This window comes from Tamandua tetradactyla, chromosome 13 (assembly GCF_023851605.1).
Source record: "Tamandua tetradactyla isolate mTamTet1 chromosome 13, mTamTet1.pri, whole genome shotgun sequence".
Lineage (NCBI taxonomy): Eukaryota > Metazoa > Chordata > Mammalia > Pilosa > Myrmecophagidae > Tamandua > Tamandua tetradactyla.
This window is the reverse complement of record NC_135339.1, coordinates 77147818-77173500: the sequence shown is the minus strand read 5'-3', so window position 1 is coordinate 77173500 and position 25683 is coordinate 77147818. Positions and strand designations below refer to the sequence as shown.

The following is a 25683-nucleotide window of genomic DNA, read 5'->3' as shown; positions in this document are numbered from 1 at the left end:
TTCAATACAATTTCGGCATAACTATATTATTTTGACAACATAATTTTCTCACCACTTTTCTGTTCTCCATTTTTTACAAGTCTTTAATTCATTTAATATTCTATAACATCATTTGGCCTTCACTCATCCCAAAAAGCATCAATACATTTCAGCTATATTCTCTTTAGCCTAAGATAATTAAAGGGATACTACTTACTCAATAGTTGTAATAAGAGATACAAAACTAAGAGTCCACAATCAGTCAGTGATGACTTTACCCATTCCAGGTCTCTTTCACACACACTCATAGGCTACTAATGTCCTTTCTTAATAGTGAACTCCCAAGTTGTCCCTGTAAAGATAACGCACCACAAGACTCCTCTCCTCACTAGCCTGGAGCACAGTCCAGTTTCACAGGAATGCCAAATTCAAATAAGTACTCCCCAGTCATACATAACAAACCGACCACTAAAGTCACATTCCTATAATGTTATAAAAGACATAGTCCCCTGGTCCATTGGCTCCCTACATATTTGGTTGAGCCTCATGCTCCTAACATGTTCCCCATGCTGTGAGGCATGCTGGGAGTCTATCTCTAAGACCAGTGAATATAATAAAATTTCTTCCAAGCATCTCTTGTGTCTCTCCTCCTTACCACACCTGACTGTCCATAATAAGATCCTCACAATACTCAACACAAATGCTGACATTGTAATCAAATAGCAATTCTCAATTAAAGGTGGTCAAGCCATTGATCCTAAATTTGCTTATATAAAAAATTTTTAGGTTATCACTGAAACACAAAATGTTTAAAAACTTCCAAGCAGACCCTGATTTGAGAAACACTGGATACACAGTTATCATTTGTTCATTTTTTCATTCATCCATCCATTCATTCATTCGTCTTCAAGCTTTTCTCTAATACCTACATTCTATGGGTCTGCATTTTTCAGATCCAAAGTAGGTAACATCTTAGATTATGCCTTTGATAATGGCAAAATTTTTAAACTCAGAAATAGATAATGTTATTATTTTCCAGAATACAACTCCAATCCTAAAGCAAGCATTAACTTGATTGGCTGGTGCCTGAGTATTTGTGCCTTAGTTATAAACAATTTTTAATTCTATCACCCCTACCAGGCTTTAGCTACCAACACCTTCACCTCTACCACTACCATACTGTTCTAAACCACCATTTACTTTCACCTGAAACATCTCAAAATTCTCTAAACTGATTTCCTTATTTCCATTCTCATTCCTTTTCTAACACATTTGACTCACTACAATGAAATCAGAATGATAAAAATATATAAATCAGCTCTCAGCTACTATCACTCCTTTACTTAAAATAAAACTAAAAATCCTTAACATGATTTATACCCTCCATATGATTGGCCTCACTTATTGAATGAATGAATGAAGAGATGAATGGAAAGCACCTTAGAGCTGTAAGGATTAAGAGCAGGAGCTATGGAGTCAAACCTAGCTTTCCTAGGATCTTGAACAAGTTACTTTTAACTTCTCTAAGCTTTGGCTTAATCATAGAAATTACATCTAGAAGAACACAGGATTTTGTGAAGATAAAATGGGAATGTATGTGAAGTACTCAATATTTAGCCATGTAAGTGCTTGATAATAGTAACATTATTTTATTGATTTAACTCCCTTATTTTATATACAAGGAAACTAAATGCAATCAGGTCAAAAAGCAAAATAGGTTAATGCAACTTTTATAAATATACAGGCCAAAGGAAAAATAATAAAATTACAAGTAAAATTTTCCTATAATCAGAGGTAAACAGATTAGACCATTGCAAAGGACAAGGCCCAGAATAAAGAAAATACTACAAAACTTTGAAAGTTTTTCCAAAGCAATCCCAGAACCAATCATATTCTTTCTTTCTTCCCAACATATTCAAATTATTCTGCATTGGGAAAGTTTTCCCTAAAATAATCTCACTGACGTTTTAATAGATATCAGTACAAAACTTTAATTGGTTCTACACAAATTAAATTTACAAACCAACTTTGCTCCCATAAACAAAGACAAATATTTAAAGTCTTCAGATTAGGGAAAGAGCAATTTCCCTAAAGTCCCACGAATTTATGAAGATTTCTATATGAATTTCTGATGTAACTGCTGCATACAATGAGGTAGAATGGAAAATCTAACAGTAGAATTTTATCTTCCACTATGACTAGATAGATGAGATGCTACTTTTACTGATAATGTTTCAACAGCAAGTTTTGATTTCTAAGAATGAGAATTATTCTGAGCAGTCTCATAACATATCTGAAATGTAAGAAATATTCATAAAAGTAGAAGGTAGGGAAAGAAGCCAAAAGTGATCACACTAAAGGTAGATCTAGTCAAATAAGGGATGGGGGGGGGGAAATTAGTCTTGATTCAAAATTCTAGACTTCTTTATCTGATTTTGGTTCACACTTTTAATTCATATTTAATCTCTCCCACCATGAAAGAAAAAATTTAATTTCCTATTAAAGTGATATATTTAAAAAGCCAAATTATATTTAATCTTTTTCAATTCTTAATTGAAAAGAGTAAATATTACTAACTTTGAACTATATCAAATGCAAGCTGTTATGCTGCATTTCTATAAATAACTCTACTGTTGCCGATATTATTCTGGTATTTTAAATAAATCCAATAAAGGTAAAGAATTTCCCTCCAACAGCATCTCCAGGGTAGCACATCATATTTCTTTGGTTGTAAGCACAAAAACTGATTTTGACAAACTTGAGGAAAAAATGGGAATTGATCTGAAAAATATGGGGGAATTCAGAGATTTTTTTTAAAAAGAGGATGAAAAATCGGGCTTGGAATAGACAGGTACACAGATTTATGATCCTATCAAAAACTACCCTCTATAATTGAAAGGCAATTTCCCAAAAAAGAATTTGGAAAATTAATATAAAGGAGGAATATATGCTAGAAAGGAAATATTTTTAAGAAAGTTATATGTAGCTTGGGATAATTATTCCAGAAATGGACTTAATGAATATGTATCCAGAAATAGACTTAAGATTGAATATGTATCCTGAATGTGAAATTCTTCAGTGAAAGGCAAAACAAGACAACATCATAAGAGCCCTATCTTCGAACATGAATATTAGAAAACTTGACTTCATTTAAGTACTCAAAGGATTCTACACATTCTCTAGGCCCATAAAAACAATCTCCAAAGTACAGGGATCAATATTAATGTATTTTTTGTCTCAAATATCAGGGACTCCCAAGTCAACAGGTCAAGCCCCTGATCTTGAGGTTTACTTTTATGAAATTTATATATGCAGTGAAGTACCTAAGCCTACCTATAATCATGAATAAGAATTATTTCCAGAAAACTTTTGTGGCTCAGATATGATCTCTCTCTCTCTCTCTCTAAGCCCAACTTTGCAAGTAAAACCATTACCTCCCCCCAGGAGGGACATGACATTCAGGGGTGAGAGTCTCCCTGGTAACATGGAACATTACTCCCAGAGACAAGCCTGGGCCTGCACCATGGAATCGATAACGCCATCCTGACCAAAAGGGGGAAAAGAAATGTAAAAAATAAGGTACCAGTGGGTAAGAGAGTTTAAATAGAGTCAAGAGGCTACTCTGGAGGCCACTCTTATGCAAGCTTTAGCTAAATATTGCTATTTACCACAGTTTGTCAAACTCCAACCAAAACCATTCCTGTTAACCCGAAAGAACACCAAGGGCTCTATCTGAGATTCTACAAAAGTTTCACGTACTAAGATTACCTACCAGAAATCTACAGTCTCCAGATGGGTTCCTAGGCCAGATAAGCCCTGAAACCCAGAAGCGCCAGCTTCTCCAACGATATCAACTAATTCCATTTTAGCAACAACCTTTCCAACATAAAATAGTTACAAAGGCAGAGCCCAAATACCCCTAAAGATTGGGAAAAGGATCAAAGGAGAAGAAGGAATTATAATAGAGAAGATAGGATTTAACAAATCAGTATGACTGCTGAATCATATACTGGTATTTCTTTTAGTCTCCAGTGTGTTGGAATAGCTAGAAGAAAATACATGAAATGGTGGTATGTAACTCATTCCAAACTCTGAAATCTATTCTATAACTACTTATTACAATGTACTTTGAAATTTGTTGTTTTTTGTATATATATTTCATAATAAAATGTTTTTTAAAAATATTAATGCATATTAAATGTTCATAGCTATTTCTGGCAATATTTTAATTTTATAAAACAATGAATTGCATGAGTAGCAATCATTTTAGTAGCTCTGTTCCAAGAACCCTTGATTCTCACACCTTGTGTCAATAATGTATTATAATATGGAAAGGAACTGCTCAAGATCAGTTACCAACTTATTGTTTTTGAGCTATAGAAGCCTTAAAATGAAATATTAAATGGAATTTCAATATGTAAAATATTCCAAATCGGGGACACTATGGTTGAAGCAGAAAATGAAGAATTACTTCTCTTTCATCCTTTCTACCACCCTATCCCCTTAAATAGCTCTGAGGAACACATCTTTAAAATGACTGATAGTATCAAAATATGTATGTTATAGAAAATATTAATTTCAAAAATTTTAAACCTATTATTAAATAATTATAGTCCTCAAAGTTATATTCCCCCAAGGATATCAAAAAATAATGTAATGAAAGCATACAACTCAACATTTCTTTTAGGCATAAAAATTAATGTGCTTTGACCCAAAAAAAAAAAAATTAACCTGCTCCGTCTAATCAGACTGGCAAATGTATAATGCTTACAGAATAACTTTAATAGTATGCTTAATATATAAATATTGTTCATAAGTTCAAATTTTACTCAACAATAAAGTACATTAAACCTGGTCGCAAAGAGAAATCGTTGTAACTGTCACTAATTTCCTCACTCACCTTCAAAGTCTTTCCTCAAACATCACCTTCTCAATAAGGCCTATTTTAAATTGTAACCCTAATCCCCAGCTCTACCTATCCCTCTGTTCCTGCACTTCTTTTATTTTCTGTTGTACTTATCACTTTCTAACATACTATGCAATACTATTTTAGTTATTTATGGCCTATCTCTCCTAGCTAGAATGCAAGCATCAAAGAGAGGGATCTTTGTCTGCTTTGTTCAATAATATACCTCAAGGACCTACAATAATGCCCCACACTTAGTAGAAGGGAAAATTTTTACTAATATTAATGAGTGAACAAAAGTCAATTAACAAAATTAGTGAATAAGGGTTGTTTTATATACATTCACCATACTATTTTTCTTATAGTCAACTTTCCAGGTAGATTAGCAATACAAATCAACTGTATAGGCTCTTACAAAAAGTCAAATCTGCTGTTTTTGATGGGTTGGAAAAATGAATTTAATCTAGTACATTACCTGTCACTTATCTCTCCACAAAATTAAATAAAATAGAGAGATCATGTTCATTATTATTGATTTTCTAAAGGAAAATGTGTTATCTTGTGAATTTCTTCAAGGCAACTTCTAATTTCATTTGTACCTATACTCTATCATGAAGTAGCTAATTTGTGTTCTGTTACATGACTAAGCAAGAAAAAAATACTTCAGGATAAAATATTCATGAGTTTAAGTTAAGGCAGTTTTTATTTTTCTAAAACAAGCAAAAGTATCAAATTCTCACAATTTAATAAAGCCATGAAGATCAAGTGCTTTTTCTAGTATTAATACTGCCACCCAATGGCAAATCTAAACCAAAGGGTTGAGAAAGGATCCAAGTACCAGAGTTTTAGTAAAATAACCTTTGTCCAAATTCAATTGTTTCTCTCAATATTTAGAATTGTTTTATACATCAACCAAATTACATAATTTATTAGTATAATGGTTTGCTAAAATTTCTACACTTGAAGATCCACATATCACTATACTAGCAAACCAACACATTTCTAATTCATTCACTCAACAAAAAGAGAAAAAGTTTGAGTGCCCACTACATGCCAGGTATGTATTAGGTGCCAGGAACAAAGATGATCAAAACAGAGTTTATATTACAGTGGGAAAGACAAATAATCAATTTCACAAACATGTAACTATAAACTGTAGTAAGTGCTATAAATTAAATATATAGGGTCCTGTGAAAGCCTATCACAGGGGAATCTGATCTGGTTTGGGAATGTAGAGGGGTAAGGGTATTGTTGGAAGAAATTTGAAAATAAGAAAGGACTTGAGATAGCAAGAGATAAGGAGATGCAAAAAGCCAAAAAGTGACTTTTTAATAAAGAATCAGAGGTACTATACAAAATTATCGATTGAACATGATTTATATATTGCAATATTGTCTTTCAATCAGTAAGTTAAGGACTTACAGTAACAATTTCAGGCTTTTATATAATAACTGTGCCTAAACTGGCTTAAAAAGGAATACTGAAAATATTTTTAAAATTCTGAAAATATTTACAAGAACTGAACTAGAGGACTGAGAAGGACATTGTAGAATAGGAAAGGCATATAGACAATTTTATAACGGTAAAGTAAAAGGTCTTATATAACATATGGTGACATATTTTTCATCTCTACAGAATCAGAAAAAAATATTTTTGTTGTAATGAATTAAGAAATACTTGGGTGATAAGGAATCCTGATTTATCTTTTTAACCTGTCTACCTCTCCCATCTATCGCACCTGCAAAATTTTTCTATGAGAGAACGATTAATCCCATTCTTTGTCAATTATGGCACCAATCTATACTTATAAAATATTTTAGTTGACTTGATTATTTGTTTGAGGGATCCCAATCATGTGAATTCCTTCTCCATGTTTGGGAATATCCCTCATTGTGTGAATTTTGTTCAGGAACAGTACCTCTTCGTGCTACATATATCAGAAAAGTTAAATTCTCTATTTTTATATCTCTAGGCAGCCAAGGTATGGGAAAGACCCTGGTTTAGCAAAGCAGATGCTAATTAGGACTTTGAATCTTCACAAGTGACACAGAGATTTGAGGACAATTTAGAATTATTTCTATCCATTCCTGCGATATACAATGCCCATGGTAATCATGCAAGTGGTGGTTTCCCAGAGTCCAGTAGAAGTGATAAGACTATCCTAATCAAACTTCCTTGGTGGCGTCATCTCTGCTGTGGATGTGGCCATCTAGCCTGCATTTGAACCTGCCTCTCTCCAAGCAGTTTTTCCAGCATTCCCGTCTCATTGGTGAGCTACTCAATACCCTTTTGTACTAGTTAGGGTACAGATTAACAGAACCACAAGTCACCGAAATAAGCTAAAAGTTCATTTTGCTCTCAAGAAACATCCAAATGTTGGAATGTTTGGCCCAGGATTGGTCCAGGGCTGCTGGGTGTTATAGCTGTTGCCATATTCCAGCCAGGACATATATGGAATTTACACACAGCATTTCCACTCACATCCCACTGCCCTAAACTTAATAGTCATACTAGTTGGAAGTGAGGCTGAATCATGTAGTATGTAGTTAAAACTCAGCAAATACTATTACCAAATAGAAAAGAAGAATGAATGCTGGTAGATGGTGTTCTCTGTCACACTTTCCAATAACATCTTTTCTGCTCAAATTAGCCAGAATTAGTTTCCGTAAATTAAAACCAAAAGCCCCATATGACTCAGATTTTTTTAAATCATGTAGGAGGGAGAAACTTGGAACCACTCTGACTAAGGAAGTGGGTGGACAGACACCACACCTTTGAGTCCACTTCGAAAATTATTGTTTTACTACTGCATTCTTTATATACAAACATAAACCTAACTTGTTATACCTTGATTTGATGTCTTTAAAAATTTCTCAGTATCCCAAGGTTCAGAAGCCATCTCAAGGAGTCAATGCTTTTCAAAGTTACCTTTTTCCTTCATGTGATTTAAGACTTAAGTAAATTTTGAGTCCATGCAGATCCTGATCCTTTTAGTAATCTATTTACCCATATATTTATATCATTATCTTTGACAACCATATATTATTACAAAATTGAACATTACAAAATAAACTTGTGCATGCTTTTTAAAATGCTACACTTAGAAATTTCCATACTGTTTACTATTTTGGATTTTGGTTATTAAGTCCTTTCTACCGGAAAAAAGGGTGCAGTTGGCTTTAATGGTACCATCTTTCCTCTCAATCTACTTCTATAAAATTTGGAAAAATATCACAAACAGTGAAAAATTGAAGTAGATGATTAAGAAAGAAAAAATTAGATGAGAAAGCTAAGGGGGGGGGTGGGTAGGGAGAACATGGTGATGGCTAAGCAGAAGAGGTCTTAGAGGTATTAAATGGAAGAAAACATGGAGACATGAGACCAAGTGGGTCAAGAAGAGAAATAGAAAGTGCAGATTAATTTCTATTAATCTTCAGAATTTAACAAAGTCTTATCCTTTATGTTCTCTTAATAAAATGCCAATTACTACAGGCATTTTAAAGAGTTACATACAACTCTTTTTTTTTTTGCTAAACTAGCAGAAAGCCAACCAGATTAAGTAAAGCCAACCAACTTCAACTTCAAAGAATAAAATACAGCGGTGGTAATAACAGTCAGTTATTTAACCTAAAGAACCTAGTTCCGAGTAACACAGTACATTAAAAATGCCTAATTGTCTAATTGTGAATCATAAAAACTGAGTTTTAAGCCCTCATTTTCAAATATCTCTAATTTTGATCACTCCCCAGGTGTCTTAGAAGCTAAGCTCTCTATTTTCTTTCCTTATTAATTCCTCCTCATTACACACATCTTAAATAAAAACATTATTTTATCACTAATGACTGTGCTCATAATCCTACCTACTCTTATCTATGCTTCCTAAATCCAGAATCAGGATCAAGTCTGCAGCTCAAAGTAACCAATGTGCATATCAATGGTCCTGAAAGAAACACATTCTCTTTGACACCATGCCCTCTCAATCACACCAATTCAGATATCAACTCCTTAAGTATTAAGAATTAATAATTGGGGCGCAAGGGTATCCAGTGGTAGAATTCTTGCCTGCTATGCAGGAGACCCGGGTTCAATTCCTGGCCTGTGCACTTCCCCCCTAAAAAAAAATTTCAACAAACAGTGCTGCAATAATGGGACAGCCACATGGAAAAAGAATGAAATGTGACACCCTCCCCCCCACTATGAAGCACATACAAAAAAAGAATTAATAATAGTATAAAATCCATCTTATTTCTGTATAACATTTTAGAATTTATAAAGTACTCTTACATTCTCATTTGAATACATCTATATTTTAGACTATTCAAATTATTGCTTTGGTTTAAAAGTAAAAACACATAGTAGTCACTTCCCCATTTCCATTTGCTTACAGACATTAGATAATAGAACATAAAAAAGTCAATAAACAAAAGCCAAAATATATATATATATAACATTTTAAACCAAATTGATATTACATGACCCCCAGAAAATAAAGTATTTCAAAAGACTAATAATAGGAAGTAAAGAACATAAATGGGACAGAGATGTCCATAGAGATTTTATGCAAATATATTTCCTCATTTACATTCAAGACTATTGAAATTGGACAGAAATAACAGCAGCTGAAGACCAGTCTGAAAAACAGTGCTATAATATACATCTTTAAAAAACATGTAAGAGATATACATTTCTATTTCTCAGCCCTTTATTTAAAGATATTTTGGATGCAACATTCTCTCATAGAAAATAACATTATTTTAGTGAAATAGGGAAAAAGTTAATTTTCAAGGCACTTTTCAGGGGAGAAAAGCACAAATTATTAAACGAGCCGCTTGACAAAATACATGCCCTATAATTAAAGAACAATGAAATGTTTATGTTATAATCATAATAGTTAAACAAATCATACTTGATTAATAAGAAATACTGATATTTTGTGCATATCTAATTTCTTTAACAGGATAATATAGGTTTAAGATAAGCGTTTCATAATTTATACAAAGACTAAAACAACTCCCCTAAGTAAGTGTTTTGCATACTCAGAAGCATTAAAAAAAAAGTCACTCAAGAATAATAAATATAAGCATATGTGAAATACATTTTTTGTGGATTTTTACTTAGAACAAAACTGACAGGAACTATTGCTACATTGAATTATGATAACAAATTAAGCTTTCAATAAACACTTGGGGAAAAAAAAGATTAAGTAAGTGGGCAAGTAGATGAACAATTAGATCTCTCTCCTAATTATACAATGACAAAATTTACTATTTTATACCTAAGCCCAATCTCTTCACTGTGGTCTAAAATCAACCTTAAACTTTCTTCCCCAGGAATCTTACTACAATTACCTTCTTAAAATACATTTGTAGCTTATAGTCTTTTAAAAATAGCCACGAGAGGTCAGTATTTCCTAAGGAAAGAAGCTAAATATGCTGCAGTCATGAAGTATGAAGTATTTATTTTTAGATTATACAACTTCTGTCACCCATTAAAAGTCAAATTTGAATGCATCACTTGTTAAATTCAGTCAAATAACCAAATATCTGGGGGTTCAAAAAATTACAGAAGACTATAATGATCACACATACACGATTTACAAAGAGCTCGCAAACATAACTTCACTTGATCTTCAAACAATTTGTAAATAAAATCTTCCTCTATTCTATAAGATAAGAAGAAGAGCAGATTACTAAGAAGTTCATTTCTTAACTGAATGTTTTAAAAATAAAAACAAAACCTGAGATTTGGGTACCTAAACTATAGTAAAACAAGTAAGCACGTACCTTTCTATTAATCTCCTACAGAAATGCATCAATGTTTCAAAAGCCATCACATCACACATGCTTACCTTGCCAACTATCATTGCAGACACACAATTTTTCTCCTGTTAAGTCACAGTAACCGTGATCTGGACTACCACAGTTGGCTTTACAGTAAGGAATATCACAGGCTTCACCCTTCCAGTATTTATCACACTCACAATACACTTGACTTGGAACAGAGACACTAGCTGTACACTTTCCGTGACCAGAGCAATTGTTAGGACAAGAATTGATCCTGTAAAACATAATTCACATATACATATTCAAATTCAAGATCATTGAAAAAGAATTGTGTAAACTTTACAATTTTTATGTTGTGTGTCTTACAGACTTCATTAACACAATTTCACAATGTGGCTTCAATTTTTTATTCTGTACCCCTTAATGCAAATCAGTTAGCGTTTATTTGCAATTGGTCTTAGTTCATTCAATGAGTTTACTAATCTACCAAGTCTTCAAACTTCCAAGAACTACACACTCACCATCTGCAGAATCTGTACAGTTCCAAGTACACTCTTACGTAAAAATTAATGTACTCAAATGTTTTGAATATATATTTTATAGGAAAAAATTAAATTCATGAATACCTGAAACAAGATGAGAAGCCAAGATATAATCTTGTTATATACTATTTAACATGCTACGGCCTATACACTCTTACAGAAGAAAAGAGATATTTATCAAATTCTATTTTAAGGTCCTTTAACTGATCATATTCTACTATATATTTATTCTCTCCTTGGCACATAAATAAAATCTATAATAAATTGCTGATTCAAGAATACCTATGATATTTTAGTCCTGGCAAAAATTATCTGGTTATCAATTTCTATATTCCTGGCAAAAAAGGAAAAAATAAATTTATAAGGCTCCTGGCAAAAAGGAAAAAATTTATAAGGTTCTTCTGTGAACATTTCTGTGAAAGCATCTCTGGTTACTTCACTTCAACCTTGGATTTCTACTTATAAAATTTTATGCAAAATGTTAGACAGAGAATAGATTCTAAAGAAATATTATTTTCCTAATTTAGAGGGGACAGTGGTATAGTGGTATATATCTCCTAAGCCTCAATTTCCACATTTGCAAAATGTGGAAAATACCTACCTCACAGAATAGATGGAGAGGAAATGAAATAAGATATACATAAAGCACCCAATGCAGTCCCTGGTATATAGAATAACTACTAAATCTTATCTCTCATTAAAAGGAAAATACATTGAACAACAAAAGTCTGTTCAGGACTCCCTGAAATTCCACATATCTATCGCAGTCAGAATAGTTACACCAATTTGCATTTGTTTACTTAATCCTTGGACCACACACAGTTTTAAATTTTATAATTAATTTTCAAACAAACTTAATTTGCTACCATGATATCATCATATCTTAGAAATCATCATATCTTAGAAATTATCCTAATACAGGCATTTTCTGGCATATTATTAAGATTATTAAGATTTTATGTTACTTAGGAAGTGTTCCTGTACAATTTGAAATTCAGTACTATAGCCTGCTCCTGTAATATAAAATAGCTGTTAAGAAAAACAAAAATTTTATGTCAAATTATGAGAATCATCACCTGATGGGATTTTTTAAAATACTTACGAATAAAAAATGTTGAAACCAGTTAGATTATAGGCAGCATCGCTAAAAAAATGTAACAGTGCATAGCCAGATGCTGTAACAACTTCAGGAACAGTTTCATTTCCCCTTACTTCAGGGACTATCAAACCACTAAAAGAAAAAAAAATTGACCATTATATATATTAATATACATATGACTATTAATATCACATAGTTTCCTCAAAAAGTCTTGTCAGAATCACTAAAAACCTCCCTTAGGATGGGCAACTAGAAAGAGAATAAATTAAAAATGAGTTTCTATCTATTTCTTACTCAATTATCTCTAATACTGCTGCCACTAACATTTACTCTCAGAATCCCTTTTTTAATTCTCACCATTTGGACTGTGATGTACCATTTCTCACTTGAGTCGTACTAATCATCCCATCACAATACTACAGAGTGGAGGTGTCTTTTACTTAACTATATAACCCTTCACTTAAATCCACTTTGCTACTTTGACAACTGGCCTTATAGCTTTATAATTTCCCACAGTTTGTAAATTCTGGTAGAACTAGAAGGAACACTCCATATCAACTAAGTAATTACAATAACACACTAGTTAAAGTTATCTATTTCCCAAATATTAATCCAGGAATTTCAGGTAATTAAAAAAATATGGCACTTTTATGTTTCTCTAAAATTCTGTATATATACGCAAATTATGCTAATATATAGCTATGCCAAAACAGAATATTGCTCACTTAACCTCATGGGCATATGAAAGAAAACTAACTTTGTTGGCAGGAGGTGGGGGACATAATAAATATACAAAAGCAAGAGTTCTAGGACTGATCTAGTTCTTCCTCCTTTTTAAGCCCAGTTATTAATGGAAAAAAAATTTATCTTCAAAAGACTATCATTTAGTTATACCATGCTACCCACTCTGAATCTGTGAAAATATGCAATATGAGAATGAAAAAAAATGCAGTTATCAAACAAATAACATAATTTTGCATACATATAGTTCATTACAGTGAGATTATATCAAAATGAATACATTGCTAAAAACATTCCCAGGTCTTTGTAATACTATTTGGGATCTCTGAAATATAAAACGAGATTTGTTTGCCTGCTTGTTTAAGTGTTCTAAAAGCAACAAATGAAAAAAGTTTCCACTCCTTTTATAACACACCTTAACCCTCCCACTGTAGTCAACTAGTAAAATGATAAATCACATAAAAACAAAAAAGCCAGCTTGCAGGCACTGGAGAACTAACAAGATGATGAGCCCAGGGATTGAGCTGTTTTCCTCTGTGGACATCTAATTATTTCAAAGTTGGAACTGAAGGCCAAAAGGCTGAGACTGAGTGGTAATTTCAAGGGTTTTGAAGATCTAGGAAACAAAAAGTAGAAATCAGCACCCTCCATTTGAACTGGGACCCAACTAAAATGAATAAAAGTGAAGATGGGCCCTAGGTGGGCAGAGAGCAAGAGGAGTGTTACACTAGAGCTCAAGTGTGAATCACCTCAATATCTGAATATGGACTGAGTTGACTGTAGATTGCTACTATCCTTAGGCACTCTCTGAAGGAATATAACGTCTTTCTAGTCCTCAAATCATTACTATGTACAACTTTGCCAACACAATGCCTAGCACTAAATTTTAAAAATAACATTATGATAAGACAGTATGAACAAAAAATTAAAAGACTCAGTATGGAATAGAAATAGATATTAGGGATCCTGATTGAAAAAAATCCAATGTACAAACTCATTAAATATACTTAATATACAAAGTTGTGAGTAGTGAGCCAAATTCCGGAAATTAAAATCACAAAACTGAAAAATAAAATAATTAAAATTAAGTAATCAATTGTCTTCATCTTTGCTTAATCGGCTGTCAAAACCATTCATTGATTACTTAATTTTAATTATTTTATTTTTCAGTTTTGTGATTTTAATTTCCGGAATTTGGCTCACTATTCACAACTTTATCGTATATATTAAGTATGTTTAGTGACCAGAATGAAGCAGGAAGAGATGAAAGTATGGAAAATACAGAAGAGAAGGTAAGAGATATAAAGGATACAGTGAAAAGTTCTAACATAGAAAGAGAGAACAGAACCAAAGGATATTTGAAGAGATAATAGCTGAGATCTATCTAAAACCAATGAAAGAAAAAAAGCCATAGATTCAAAATCTCTATCAACCCCAAGCGGGATTTAAAAACAAAAAGAAAAAAACAAACTTCACCTAAGCACATAGTAAAATGAAAATGAACAAAGAGAAAATTCTTTAAAATATGCACAAAAAAGGCAGGCTACCTTTAAAGAAGCAACAAATAGACAGCTAAATTCTCAAAAGAAAAATGTCACCAGAACATCATTTAATAACATTTTTACAGTGCTGAATAAAATACCTGCCAACAGGAATTTCATGTTTAGTTACAACATCCTTCAAATATGAAGGTGATATGAAAAATATTAAACCACACATATAGATGTGAATATAAAAAACATTAATAGATATAAAGAACATTTCACAATGAAAAAAGGGCACCAAGACGACATAAGAATTCTGAATTTGTATGTAACAAATAAGATAGCATCAAATATATAGAGCAATAATTAAGAGAATTATAAGAAAAATAAACAAATCCATGATTACAGCGAGATTTAAACACACCTCTCTTCACGCCTGAAAAAACCAGAAGACTAAGAAAAAGGTTTTAATCATTAAGGAAAGGAAATTTAAACAAAACGTCTTCAAAGTATCACTGGAAAAAACTGTTGATGCAGAATTCTACACCCAGCAAAAATCTCTCTCAAAAGCAAAGGCAGAGTGGGCCGTGGTGGCTCAGCAGGCAGAATTCTCGCCTGCCATGCCGGAGACCTGGAATCGATTCCTGGTGCCTGCCCATGCAACAACAACAACAAAAAAGGCAAAATTAAAAATTTTCAGATATACAAAAGCTGAAAAGTTTCAACACTAGCAGTCCTGCATTACAAAAAATATAAAAGGAAGTCCTTTAGGCAAAAAAAAAAAACTTCACGATGAATGAACAGATAAATGGTAACTATAAGAGTAAATATAAAATAACTTTTCTTAATTTTAAAAATTTCTTTAAAAGATAATTGGGTGCTTAAAGCAAAAATAAAACAATGTATTATAGGGTTTGTGAAATGTATGAAATGTATGGGAAAAAATAATAACACAAAGGCTGTGAAAGTATATAATAATAAAGAACTCATCCTATATGTGAAGTGGTATACTATAACTTGAAGACAGACTGTGATCATTAAAGATGTATATTAAAAACCCCAAAATAAGCAATAAAATAACATACAGATTTATAATAATAAACCAAAAAATAGACAATATGGAATCATTAAAAAAATTTAATCAAAAAGAAGTAGGGAATGGATAAGAAAAACAGATAAACAGCAAGAAGCTAGGTTTGAACCTAACCATACCAATAATCACATTAAATGTCAATAGTCTAAACACCCCACTAAAAAGTAGAGATTATCAGATTCAATAAAAAGCAAGACACAACAATATACTCCATATGAGAACCCATTTTACACATAAAGACACAAATAGGTCAAAAGTAAAAGTATGCAAAAAGAAATGCATGTTAAGGCTAGTCAAAACAAAGGTCAACTAGTTGGATTATTTTCAAAGATTCCAAAGCAAATAATACTACCATGAAACATTTTATCATGATAAAGGGCCAATTCATCAAAATAACATAAAAATCCTAAAAGCTGATAAACCTAACAATGGACCTTCAAAAAACCTTAAGTAAACACTGATAGAACTAAAAAGAGAAATAAAAAAGTCAACAATTGTAGCTAGACATTCCAATACCCTCTCCTAATAATTGACAGAGCAGGTAAACATAAAATCAGTAAGCATATAGGACAATACTACCATCCAACTTGAGCTAGTTGTCATTTACAAACACTTCACCAAAACTGCAGCATACATACGTTTACATCATCCTTGGCCAACCTACTTCTCAGACAGCGCATCATTCAACCACTTCTATCTACTGGGCCTCATGGGTAATGTCCAAACATATGATCAAACATATGCTTGGTGCCACTACAAAAAGGAATAAAGTTGTAAGGCATGCAAGGATATGAATGAATCTGTAGGACATTCGGTGAGGCAAATAAGCCAGAAACAAAAGAGCAAATCTTATATATTTCATTCAGAAAATACGTATAAGAAAACTGACACCTAGATTGTAAACTCTTATAGCAGTCACATTTTGTCTGGAGTGGTAATTGCTATTTCTGGACTTCGGGGGGGGGGGCTGTTTTATATATATATATATATATATATAACTGGGTATTTAGAGATAAAAATGAAGCTGATCAGGTCAGGATTAAGATAATTCAGAATATGAGGGTAAGAAAGATATTGTCTATATTTTAGAACTTCACCTACTCTTTGAGAACCAAGGAAGAAAGCTTTATTATGTCCAGAACCTAGGTTTTCTGTAGCACATAATCTAATTCAATTTGTCTGGATAGATCATTTGAACAATCCAGACACAGGAGCCTAGAATAATAATAAGAGCCTTTGATCTTGTATAGCTTAATGTAATATCTGGATATATCCCAGAGTCTATTAAGCAGATAATAAAAAAAAATACTGGCAAAGTTCCTTGAAGGGTAGGAGAGAGATTATGGAACTATTAAACTTGACCACCAGGGAAACCCTGGATAACCGTGTCAGACGTTAGGGACACCCAATTCAATAGGTCAAGCCCTTGATCTTGAGGCTTGCTTTTGTGAAGCTTATGTATATAGTGGAGAAGTTTTGCCTACCTATAGGTATGCCTAAGAGTCAACTCCAGAGGCCCTCTTTCACTGCTCAAATGTGGCCTTTCTCTCTCTCTATGCCCTACTGTGAAAGTGAAAACATTACCATGCCCACTACATGGAACATCACATCCAGGGATGGGGGTCTCCCTGGTAGAGTGGGAGATGGCCCCTGGAGAGGGCCCTGGCATCATGGGATCAGCAGTGCCATCCTAAGCGGGGGAAAGAAGTATAACAAGTAAGGTGTCAGTGGCTGAGAGTGTTTGGGTGGAGTCAGGGGGCTACACTGTAGGCCACTCTTGCGCATGCTTCAGTTAAACATCGCTGCCTATCATAACTTGCTGGACCCTGGCCATGGCCATTCCTGACAATGCTAAAGAATACCTAGGGCATTGAATAGGATTCTGCAGAGGTTCCATGCACTAGGGTAACTCTCCAAAACCTGCAGCCGCCAGATGGGTCCCTGGACCAGAAGGATCCTGGAACACAAAGGGGCCAGCCCTTCCAAAGCATCAACTAGTTCCATCCCACTATGCCATGTTATCGGCAGTCCCTTCCAACATGGAGGAGCTGGGATGGGCATAGTCCAGGTACCCCTGAGGAGTGGGAGAGAGATCCCAAGATTGATGTTGGAGTTGTGCAGAGAGGGTCAGGTTTAGCAGATGAGTGTGAGTGCTGAATCATTATAATATTTCTTTTGGCCTCCGGTACCTTGGAGGACCTAGAAATGGAAGCCTAGAATTGTGGAATTATGGCCCATGCCAAGCTCTGAAGTCTATTCTACAACTGATTGTTGTGATGTACGCTGGAATTTGTTGCTTTTATGTATATTATGTTACTTAAGGAGAGGGAAGAGTATGACAGAGAGGATAGGATTTGGCAGATAGGTGTGACTGCTGAATCATTATGTTGATGTTTCTGTTGGTCTCTGCTGTCTTGAAGCAGCTGGAAGAAAGGGCGAGGGGTCATGGAGCTGTGACCCATGATGGGCTTTAAAATCTGTTCTATAACTACTTGTTGGAACGTGCTTGGAGATTTGTTGCTTTTTTGTATATATGTTATATTTCACAATAACAAATGAAAATGTTAAAAAAAAAATTAAGGAAAAAAAAAGCAGCAGCATTATTTTCAAATGTCTACCAAACATCTACTAAGAAGGACCATAATCTGAACAGTAAAACATGCTCAAAAAATTTAAAAGGTCTCTGGCTAAGTGGCAGAATTCTTGCCTGCCATGCTGGATACCCAGGTTCGATTCCTGATGCTTGCCCATGCAAAAAAAAAAAGAATTTTAAAAGGGCTCAAATCACACAAATACTCTCCCAATTAAATTAATCAAAATTAAATTACGCTTAATTTAATTAAGTTATAAATTAAAATAAATTTAAAATAATAATTTTATTATCTGGAATTAAAAATAATAGCAGAAAGATATCCGGAAAAATTCCCAGATATATAGAAACTGACATATGTCTAAATAGATGAGAAAGGAAATCAAAAGGGAAATAAGATATTTTGAATATAATAAAAATAAAAACAAGTATCAAAATGTGTGGGATGCAACTAAAGCATACTTAGAGGAAAATTTATAGCCCTAAGCATCAATATCTGAAAGGAAATGAAATCTCAAATCAATGACATCAGCTTTCACCTCAAGAAACTGGGGAAGAGAAACTGGGAGGGGAGAGAGAAAATTAAATCCAAGGTAAGCAGAATAAAGGAAATAAAGATCAGAGTAAAAAAAAAAAAGAAACAGAAAAATAGAGAAAATCATTGAAATTAAAATTATTTTTTGAAAAGGTCAATAAAACAGCTAGACACCTGGCCAAATTGATCAGAAAAAAAAAAAAGAAGACATATATTAACAATATCAGAGGTGACAAAGATATTACAACATATTTTTTTAAACAGTGACAATTAAGAACAACTTTATGCTTATGAATTTGACCACATAGATGAAATGGAAAAATGCCTTAAAAGGCACAAATTACCAAAGCGCCACTCAAATTAAAACAGATAGCTTAACTATCCCTACGTCTCCTAAACAAATCGAATTTTAGTTAAAACCCTCCCCACAAAGAAAACTCCAAACCAGATGGTTTTGCTGTTGAAATCTACAAAACATTTAAGGAAGAAATAAACAAGCACTTACAGAAAACTGACAAGGAAAGAATATTTCTCAACTAATTCTATGAGACCAGTCTTACTCCGAAACCAAAACCAGACAAAGATATTTGTTAAAGTATATTTTTAATGCCACAGACCGATATCCTTCATGAACACATATATAAAAATTCTTAACAAAATTTTATCAAATTAAATACCATAATATATGAAAAGGATAATAGATCATTAACAAGCAGGGTTTATCCCAGGAATATGAGTGACTCAACACTCAGTAATTCAATGTAATTGGTAATATCAAGAGACTGAAGAAGAAAAACCAGACGATCATCTCAATAGATGCATCCATTCTTAATTTTAAAAACTCTCAGCAAAATAAGAATAGAGAGAACTTCCACAAATTGATAAAGGTTATCTATGAAAAATCTACAGCTAACATTACACTTAGAGGTAAAAGAATGGATGTTTTCTCCATAAGGTCAGAACAAAACTAGGATTTCCATGCTCATAACATGTATTCAGTGTTGTACTGGAAGTCTAGTCAATGCAATTATACCATGAAAAGAAATAAAACATATCCATATTAGAAAGAAAGAAGTACATCTGTTTTTATTCATAGACCACATAATGTCTATTTAAAAACTCTGATGGAGTCTATAAAAAAGCAAGTGGAACTGATAAGGGAGTTTAGCAAGGTTGCACAAACAGCTGTATTTCTATATACAAGCAACATACACATATATACGTACAAAATAAAGAACTATATTTGTTTAACATAGTTTCAAGATTTCCATATAACCAATGAATCGGTATAGCTTTGACTTCCAGGACCATTTTCTTCATAATTATACTATTACCTTGAATAATCGTTCCCCAGTACAGGCACATGACCCTGGGTCAGAACAGAAGATGGCACAAGTACAAAACAAAAAAATAAATCAAAATATATGTGTATATGGGAGGAAATATGGAACAGGAATTAGGTTACATTTTAAACCTTTGTGTAACATTTTTTCAGGTTTGCTAACTTGATCAACCCCATGTTCAAACTATCTATAATTACACCCATCCTTGTTTCCTTTCCACATAGCTCAGAAGGAGCGTTTCTTTCCACCTAAGGCAACTTCTTTACTTATGTTTCTGATATGATTCCCATGATCTTCCTTAGGACCTGGCCCAACAATCATTTCTCTGGACCTCTCTCAAATTTTTGAACCCCAGTATCTCCATTGGACTATTCCCTAAAAAATATTCTTCTATTTTTTAAGGCTCAAAATAAATTTTAAAATGTTTCCCTCCACCCTACCTCACCTTTCAGTTGCCACCTTATCTACATCTTTCTCTTTGCCATTTAATTTCTTCTAATACTATAAGCCCGTATACAAAGTACAACATAACCATTTTTTTAAGAATTTAAAATTTAATTATTTCATTACAGTAAAAAGGAAATTACTGACATCAAAGTCAGACAAAGATATCAACAGAAAACTTAGACCAATATCCATTATGAATACAGATGCAAACCATACTAGGCAAACCATATCCAACAGCAATAGTAAATGGATTATTTACCATGACCAAATGGGATGTATTCTAGGAATTCAAAGGGGGTTCAACATATACATATCAATGTTATACATCAGTTTATAACTGACCTAAAAAAAATTTTTTGTAAAAACTCACAATCACCTTTTATGATGCATGAAAAGCACCTGACAAGATCCAACACCTTTCATGATTTTAAAAAAAAGGTCTTAAACTAAGAAAGGAAAGGAACTTCTTCTATCTGATGAAGGGCATTTATGAAAAACAAACACCTGACATCACACTCAATGGAGAAAGACTGAACAACTTCCCCCTAACAAAAGAAAAAGACAAGGATGCCAACTTTCACTTCACTTCAATATTATACTGGAAGTTCTAACCAGAGCAAAAAGGCAAGAACAAAAATAAAAGGCATCTAAATTAGAAAGTGTGCCAGTTTGAATCTAGAAAGTATGCCAGTTTGAATCTGTTGTGTAACCCAGAAAAGCCATGTACTTTAATCCTCATTCAGTATTGCTGGGTGGGAGCATTTTGATTATCCACGGAGATGTGACCCACCCAATTATGGATGGTAACTTTTGATTAGATGGCTTCCATGGAGATGTGTCTCCACCCATTCAAGGTAAGGTTTGCTTACCAGAGCCCTTTAACAGGGAACTGTTTTGGAAAAAGCTTTAGAGCCCATGCAGACACCTTTGGAGATGAAGAAGGAAAATGCCCCCAGGAGAGCTTCATGAAACAAGAAGCCTTGAGAGAAAGCTTGCAGATGTTGCCATGTTTGCCACGTGCCTTCTCAGTTGAAAGAGAAAACCTGAATATCATTGGCCTTCTCGAACCAAGATGTCTTTGCCTGCCTGCCTTAGACTGGACATTTTCATGACCTTGCCTTAATTTGAACATTTTCACATCCTTAAAACTGCTAACTTGCAACTTATAATTCCCCTTTTAAAAGCCATTCCATTTCTGGTATATCGCATTCTGGCAGCGTTCAAACTAAACAGAAAGGAAGAAGTAAACCAATTCCTACTCACAGATGGCATAATTGTATACAGAGAAAATCCTAAAAATCCTAATTTTTAATAGGATTATAATTGGAGATAATAAACAAACTCACCAAAATTGCAGTATATAAGACTAACATGGAAAAATCACTTGTATTTCTAAACACTAACAACAATGCAAAAAGGAAATATTCCATTTAAAATATCATCCAAAAGAATAAAATACTGAGGAATAAATTTAATCTACTAAGTGAGACTTGTAACCTGAACATTATAAAACATAGTTGAAAGAAATAAAAGAAAACTTAAATAAATGGAAAACCATGTGCATAGATTAGAAGACTTAGTGTTGTTCAGATAACAATACTACCCAAAGTGATCTACAGATTCAACGCAATCTCTATTAAAATTCCAACAACATTTTTGGTAGAATGGAAAAACTGATCCTCAAATTCCTACAGAACTGCAAGGGACACAAAAATAGCCAAAACAATCTGAAAAAGTACAAACATGAAGGACTCACACCTCTTAATTTCAAAACTTACTACAAAGCCACAGTGAGCAAAATGGTATATTACTGAAATAGGATAAACATATAGAACAATGTAATAGTCAATTTTAATTACCCAGAAATAAATCCAAACATCTATGGTCAATTGATTTCCAATAAGAATGCCAAGACCATTCATTCAATGGGGAAAGAGTAATCTCTTCAACAAATGGTGCTGGGGAAACTGAACAGCCACATACAAAAAAAAAATGCATTTAGACCTCTACTCACACCAATATAAAAATTAACTCAGGATAGATCTATGGACAGAGAAGGGGCAAGATGGTGGCATACTGAGATGTGGAGTTTAGTCCTCCAGAGCAACTAGTAAATAACCAGGAATGTTGCAGAACTGTTGGGGGGGACACCAGTGACAGGCCACATAGTGTACATCAGTTTGGACCACGTGGAAGGGTTGAGATCCCACACATATCTGTAAGTTCATCAAGGAGCAGAGGCTGGTTCCCCTCTCCCATGGGCATGGCAGGTTGGTTCCCTGAAGGGAAAGAAAACAAATTTTGCGAGAGCAAGGGCTGAGCTCAACCAAGCTCCAAATGCAGAATTAGTTAACAAATTCTGACTGCTGAAAACAGGCCCTCGGCACAGATAAACTTGGAAGAAGCACTTAATGAACTAAGAGTTTTTGCCCCAGCAGAGAAGGGGCAGGGCTTATGGGAAAAAGCCCTGAGTTCAACAGTGCAAAATACTAGAAAATAATCACTGAAAATTTCCTATCTCTTATGAAAGACATAAAATTACAGATCCAAGAAATACAGTGTACCCCAAACAGAATAGATGAGGATAGACATATTTCAAGACACTAATCAGAATGTTAAATGTCAAACACAAAGAGAGAATTTTAAAAGCAGCAAGAGAAAAGCAATCTATTACATACAAGGAAAGCCCAATAAGACTATGCATGAATTTCTCAGCAGAAACCATGGAGGTGAGAAGGCAGTGGTATTATATTTAAAATGCTGAAAGAGAAAAACTGACAACCAAGAATTCTATATCCAGCAAAACTACCCTTCAAAAATGAGGGGGAGATTGAAATGTGTTCTAACAGTCACTGAGAGAATTTTGACTAAGAGCCCTGCTCTACAAGAAATACTGAAGGGAGCACTAGAGACAGGAAAAGGCAGAAGAGGTCTGGAGAAGAGTATAGAAATGAAGACTATCAGTAAAGGTAAACAGAAAAAAAAAGTAGATATGACATATAAAATACAAAACACAAAATGGCAGAAGTACCGTCATATAATAATAACATTAAATGTTAATGGACTAAACTCCCCAGTCAAAAGACATAGACTGGCATAACAGATTTTAAAAACAGGAACCATCTATATGCTGTCTACAGGACACTCAATTTAGACCCAACAACAAAAAATAGGTTAAAAGTGAAAGACTAGTATTCTAGTTTGCTAGCTGCTGGAATGCAACACACCAGAGACAGACTGGCTTTCAATAAAAGGGGATTTATTTAGTCGATGTATAGTTCTTCAGAGGAAAGGCAGCTAACTTTCAACTGAGGTTCTTTCTTACATGGGAAGGCACAGGGAAATCTCTGCTGGCCTTCTCTCCAGGCCTCTGAATTCCAACTACTTTCCCCAGGGTGATTCCTTTCTGTATCTCCAAAGGCCTGGGCTGAGCTGCGAGTGCTGAGATGAGGTGTGCTGAGCTGCTTGGGCTGTGCTACATTGAGTCTCTCATTTAAGCACCAGCCAATTAAATCAAACATCATTCATTGCAGCAGGCATGCCTCCTAGCTGACTGCAAATGTAATCAACAACAGATGAGGTTCACATCCATTGGCTCATGTCCAGAGCAATAGAACTAAGCACCTTCACCTAGTCAAGTTGACACCTGAATCAAACTACTACAGTTGGGAAAATATATTTCATTCAAACAACAAGCAGAAAAGAGCAGGGGTAGCTATAGTAATATCTGACAAATGAGACATCAAATGTAAAACAATTCAGAGAAAAAGGACACTATGCATTACTAAAAGTGACAATTCAACAAGGAGACATAACAATCATAAATATTTATGTACCAAGCCAGAATGTACCAAAATACGTGAGGCAAACACTGACAACACTGAAGGGAAAAGTAGACACCTCTACCATAACAGTGAGAGACTTCAATTCCCTGCTCTCATCAATGGATAGAACATCTACACAGAGGATCAATAAAGAAACAGAGATTTTGAATGATACGATAAATTAACTACACTTAACAGACATTTACAGATCATTACACTCCACAACAGTAGGATACACATTTTTCTCAAATGCTCATGGATTCTCAAGGATAGACCTTATGCTGAGTCGCAAAGCAAGTCTCAATAAATTTAAAAAGGTTGAAATTATACAAACCACTTTCTTGGATCATAAGGCAATGAAGTTGGAAATTAATAACAGGCAGATGGGCAGAAAAATCAAAGTTATGTGGAGGCTAAAACACAATGAAATGAAAACACAATATATCAAAATTTATGGGATGCAACATAGGCAGTGCTGAGAGGGAAATTTATTGCCTTAAATGCTTATATTAAAAAAGAATAGGGCAGGCCATGGTGGCCCAGCAGGCAGAGTTCTCACCTGCCATGATGGAGACCCAGGTTCGATTCCTAGTTCCTACCCATGCAAAAAAAATAAATAAATAAAAAATAAAGAGCAAAAATCGAGGAATTAACTGTTCACTTGGAAGAACTAGAGAAAGAACAGTAAATCAACCCCAAAGCAAACAAAAGAAATGAAATTACAAAGATCAGAGAAGAAATAAATGAAATTGAGAATATGAAAACAAAAACAAGAAAATCAACAAAACCAGCAGTTGCTTCTTTGAGAAAATCAATAAAATTGATAGACTCTTAGCTAGGCTGACAAAAAAAGAGAGAGAGAGATTGCAAATAAATAAAATCAGAAATCAAAGAGCCGACATAACCACTCACCTCGCAGAAATAAAGGAGGTAATGAGAGAGGATATTATAAGCAACTATATGCTAATAAACTAGACAACATAGATGAAATGGACAACTTGAAAAGCATGAACAACCAACATTGACTCAAGAAGAAATAAATAAGCATAACAAACCAAGTAAACAAGTAAACTGATTGAATCAGTCATCAAGAAGCTCCCAAAAAAGAAAAGTCCAGAACCAGATGGCTTCACCTGTGAACCCTACCAAGTATTCAAGAACGAATTAGTACAATCCTGCTCAAGCTCTTCAAAAAAATTGAAGAGGAAAGAAAACTATTTCACTCAATTTATGAAACCAACATCACCCTAATACCAAAGCCAGACAAAGATACTACAAGAAAAGAAAATTACAGACCAATCTCTTTAATGAATATAG

The 25683-nt window shown here is 33.8% G+C and overlaps 1 protein-coding gene across 5 annotated transcripts in view; it reads right to left on the bottom strand.

Annotated features, from left to right (window-relative positions):
• The window catches only part of ATRNL1 (attractin like 1), a 931221-nt gene that overhangs the window by 849072 nt on the left and 56466 nt on the right, over window positions 1-25683 (bottom strand). For all 5 annotated transcript variants that reach the window (XR_013161757.1, XR_013161758.1, XM_077126124.1 and 2 more), the window contains exons 4-5: window positions 12313-12441; window positions 10734-10942 (exon numbers count right to left, since the gene is read on the bottom strand). Coding sequence is in view for 3 of the 5 variants with exons in the window: in XM_077126124.1 (XP_076982239.1) it covers window positions 10734-10942; window positions 12313-12441 (338 nt within the window). In the remaining 2 variants the exon portion in view is untranslated. The remainder of the gene's footprint in view (window positions 1-10733; window positions 10943-12312; window positions 12442-25683) is intronic.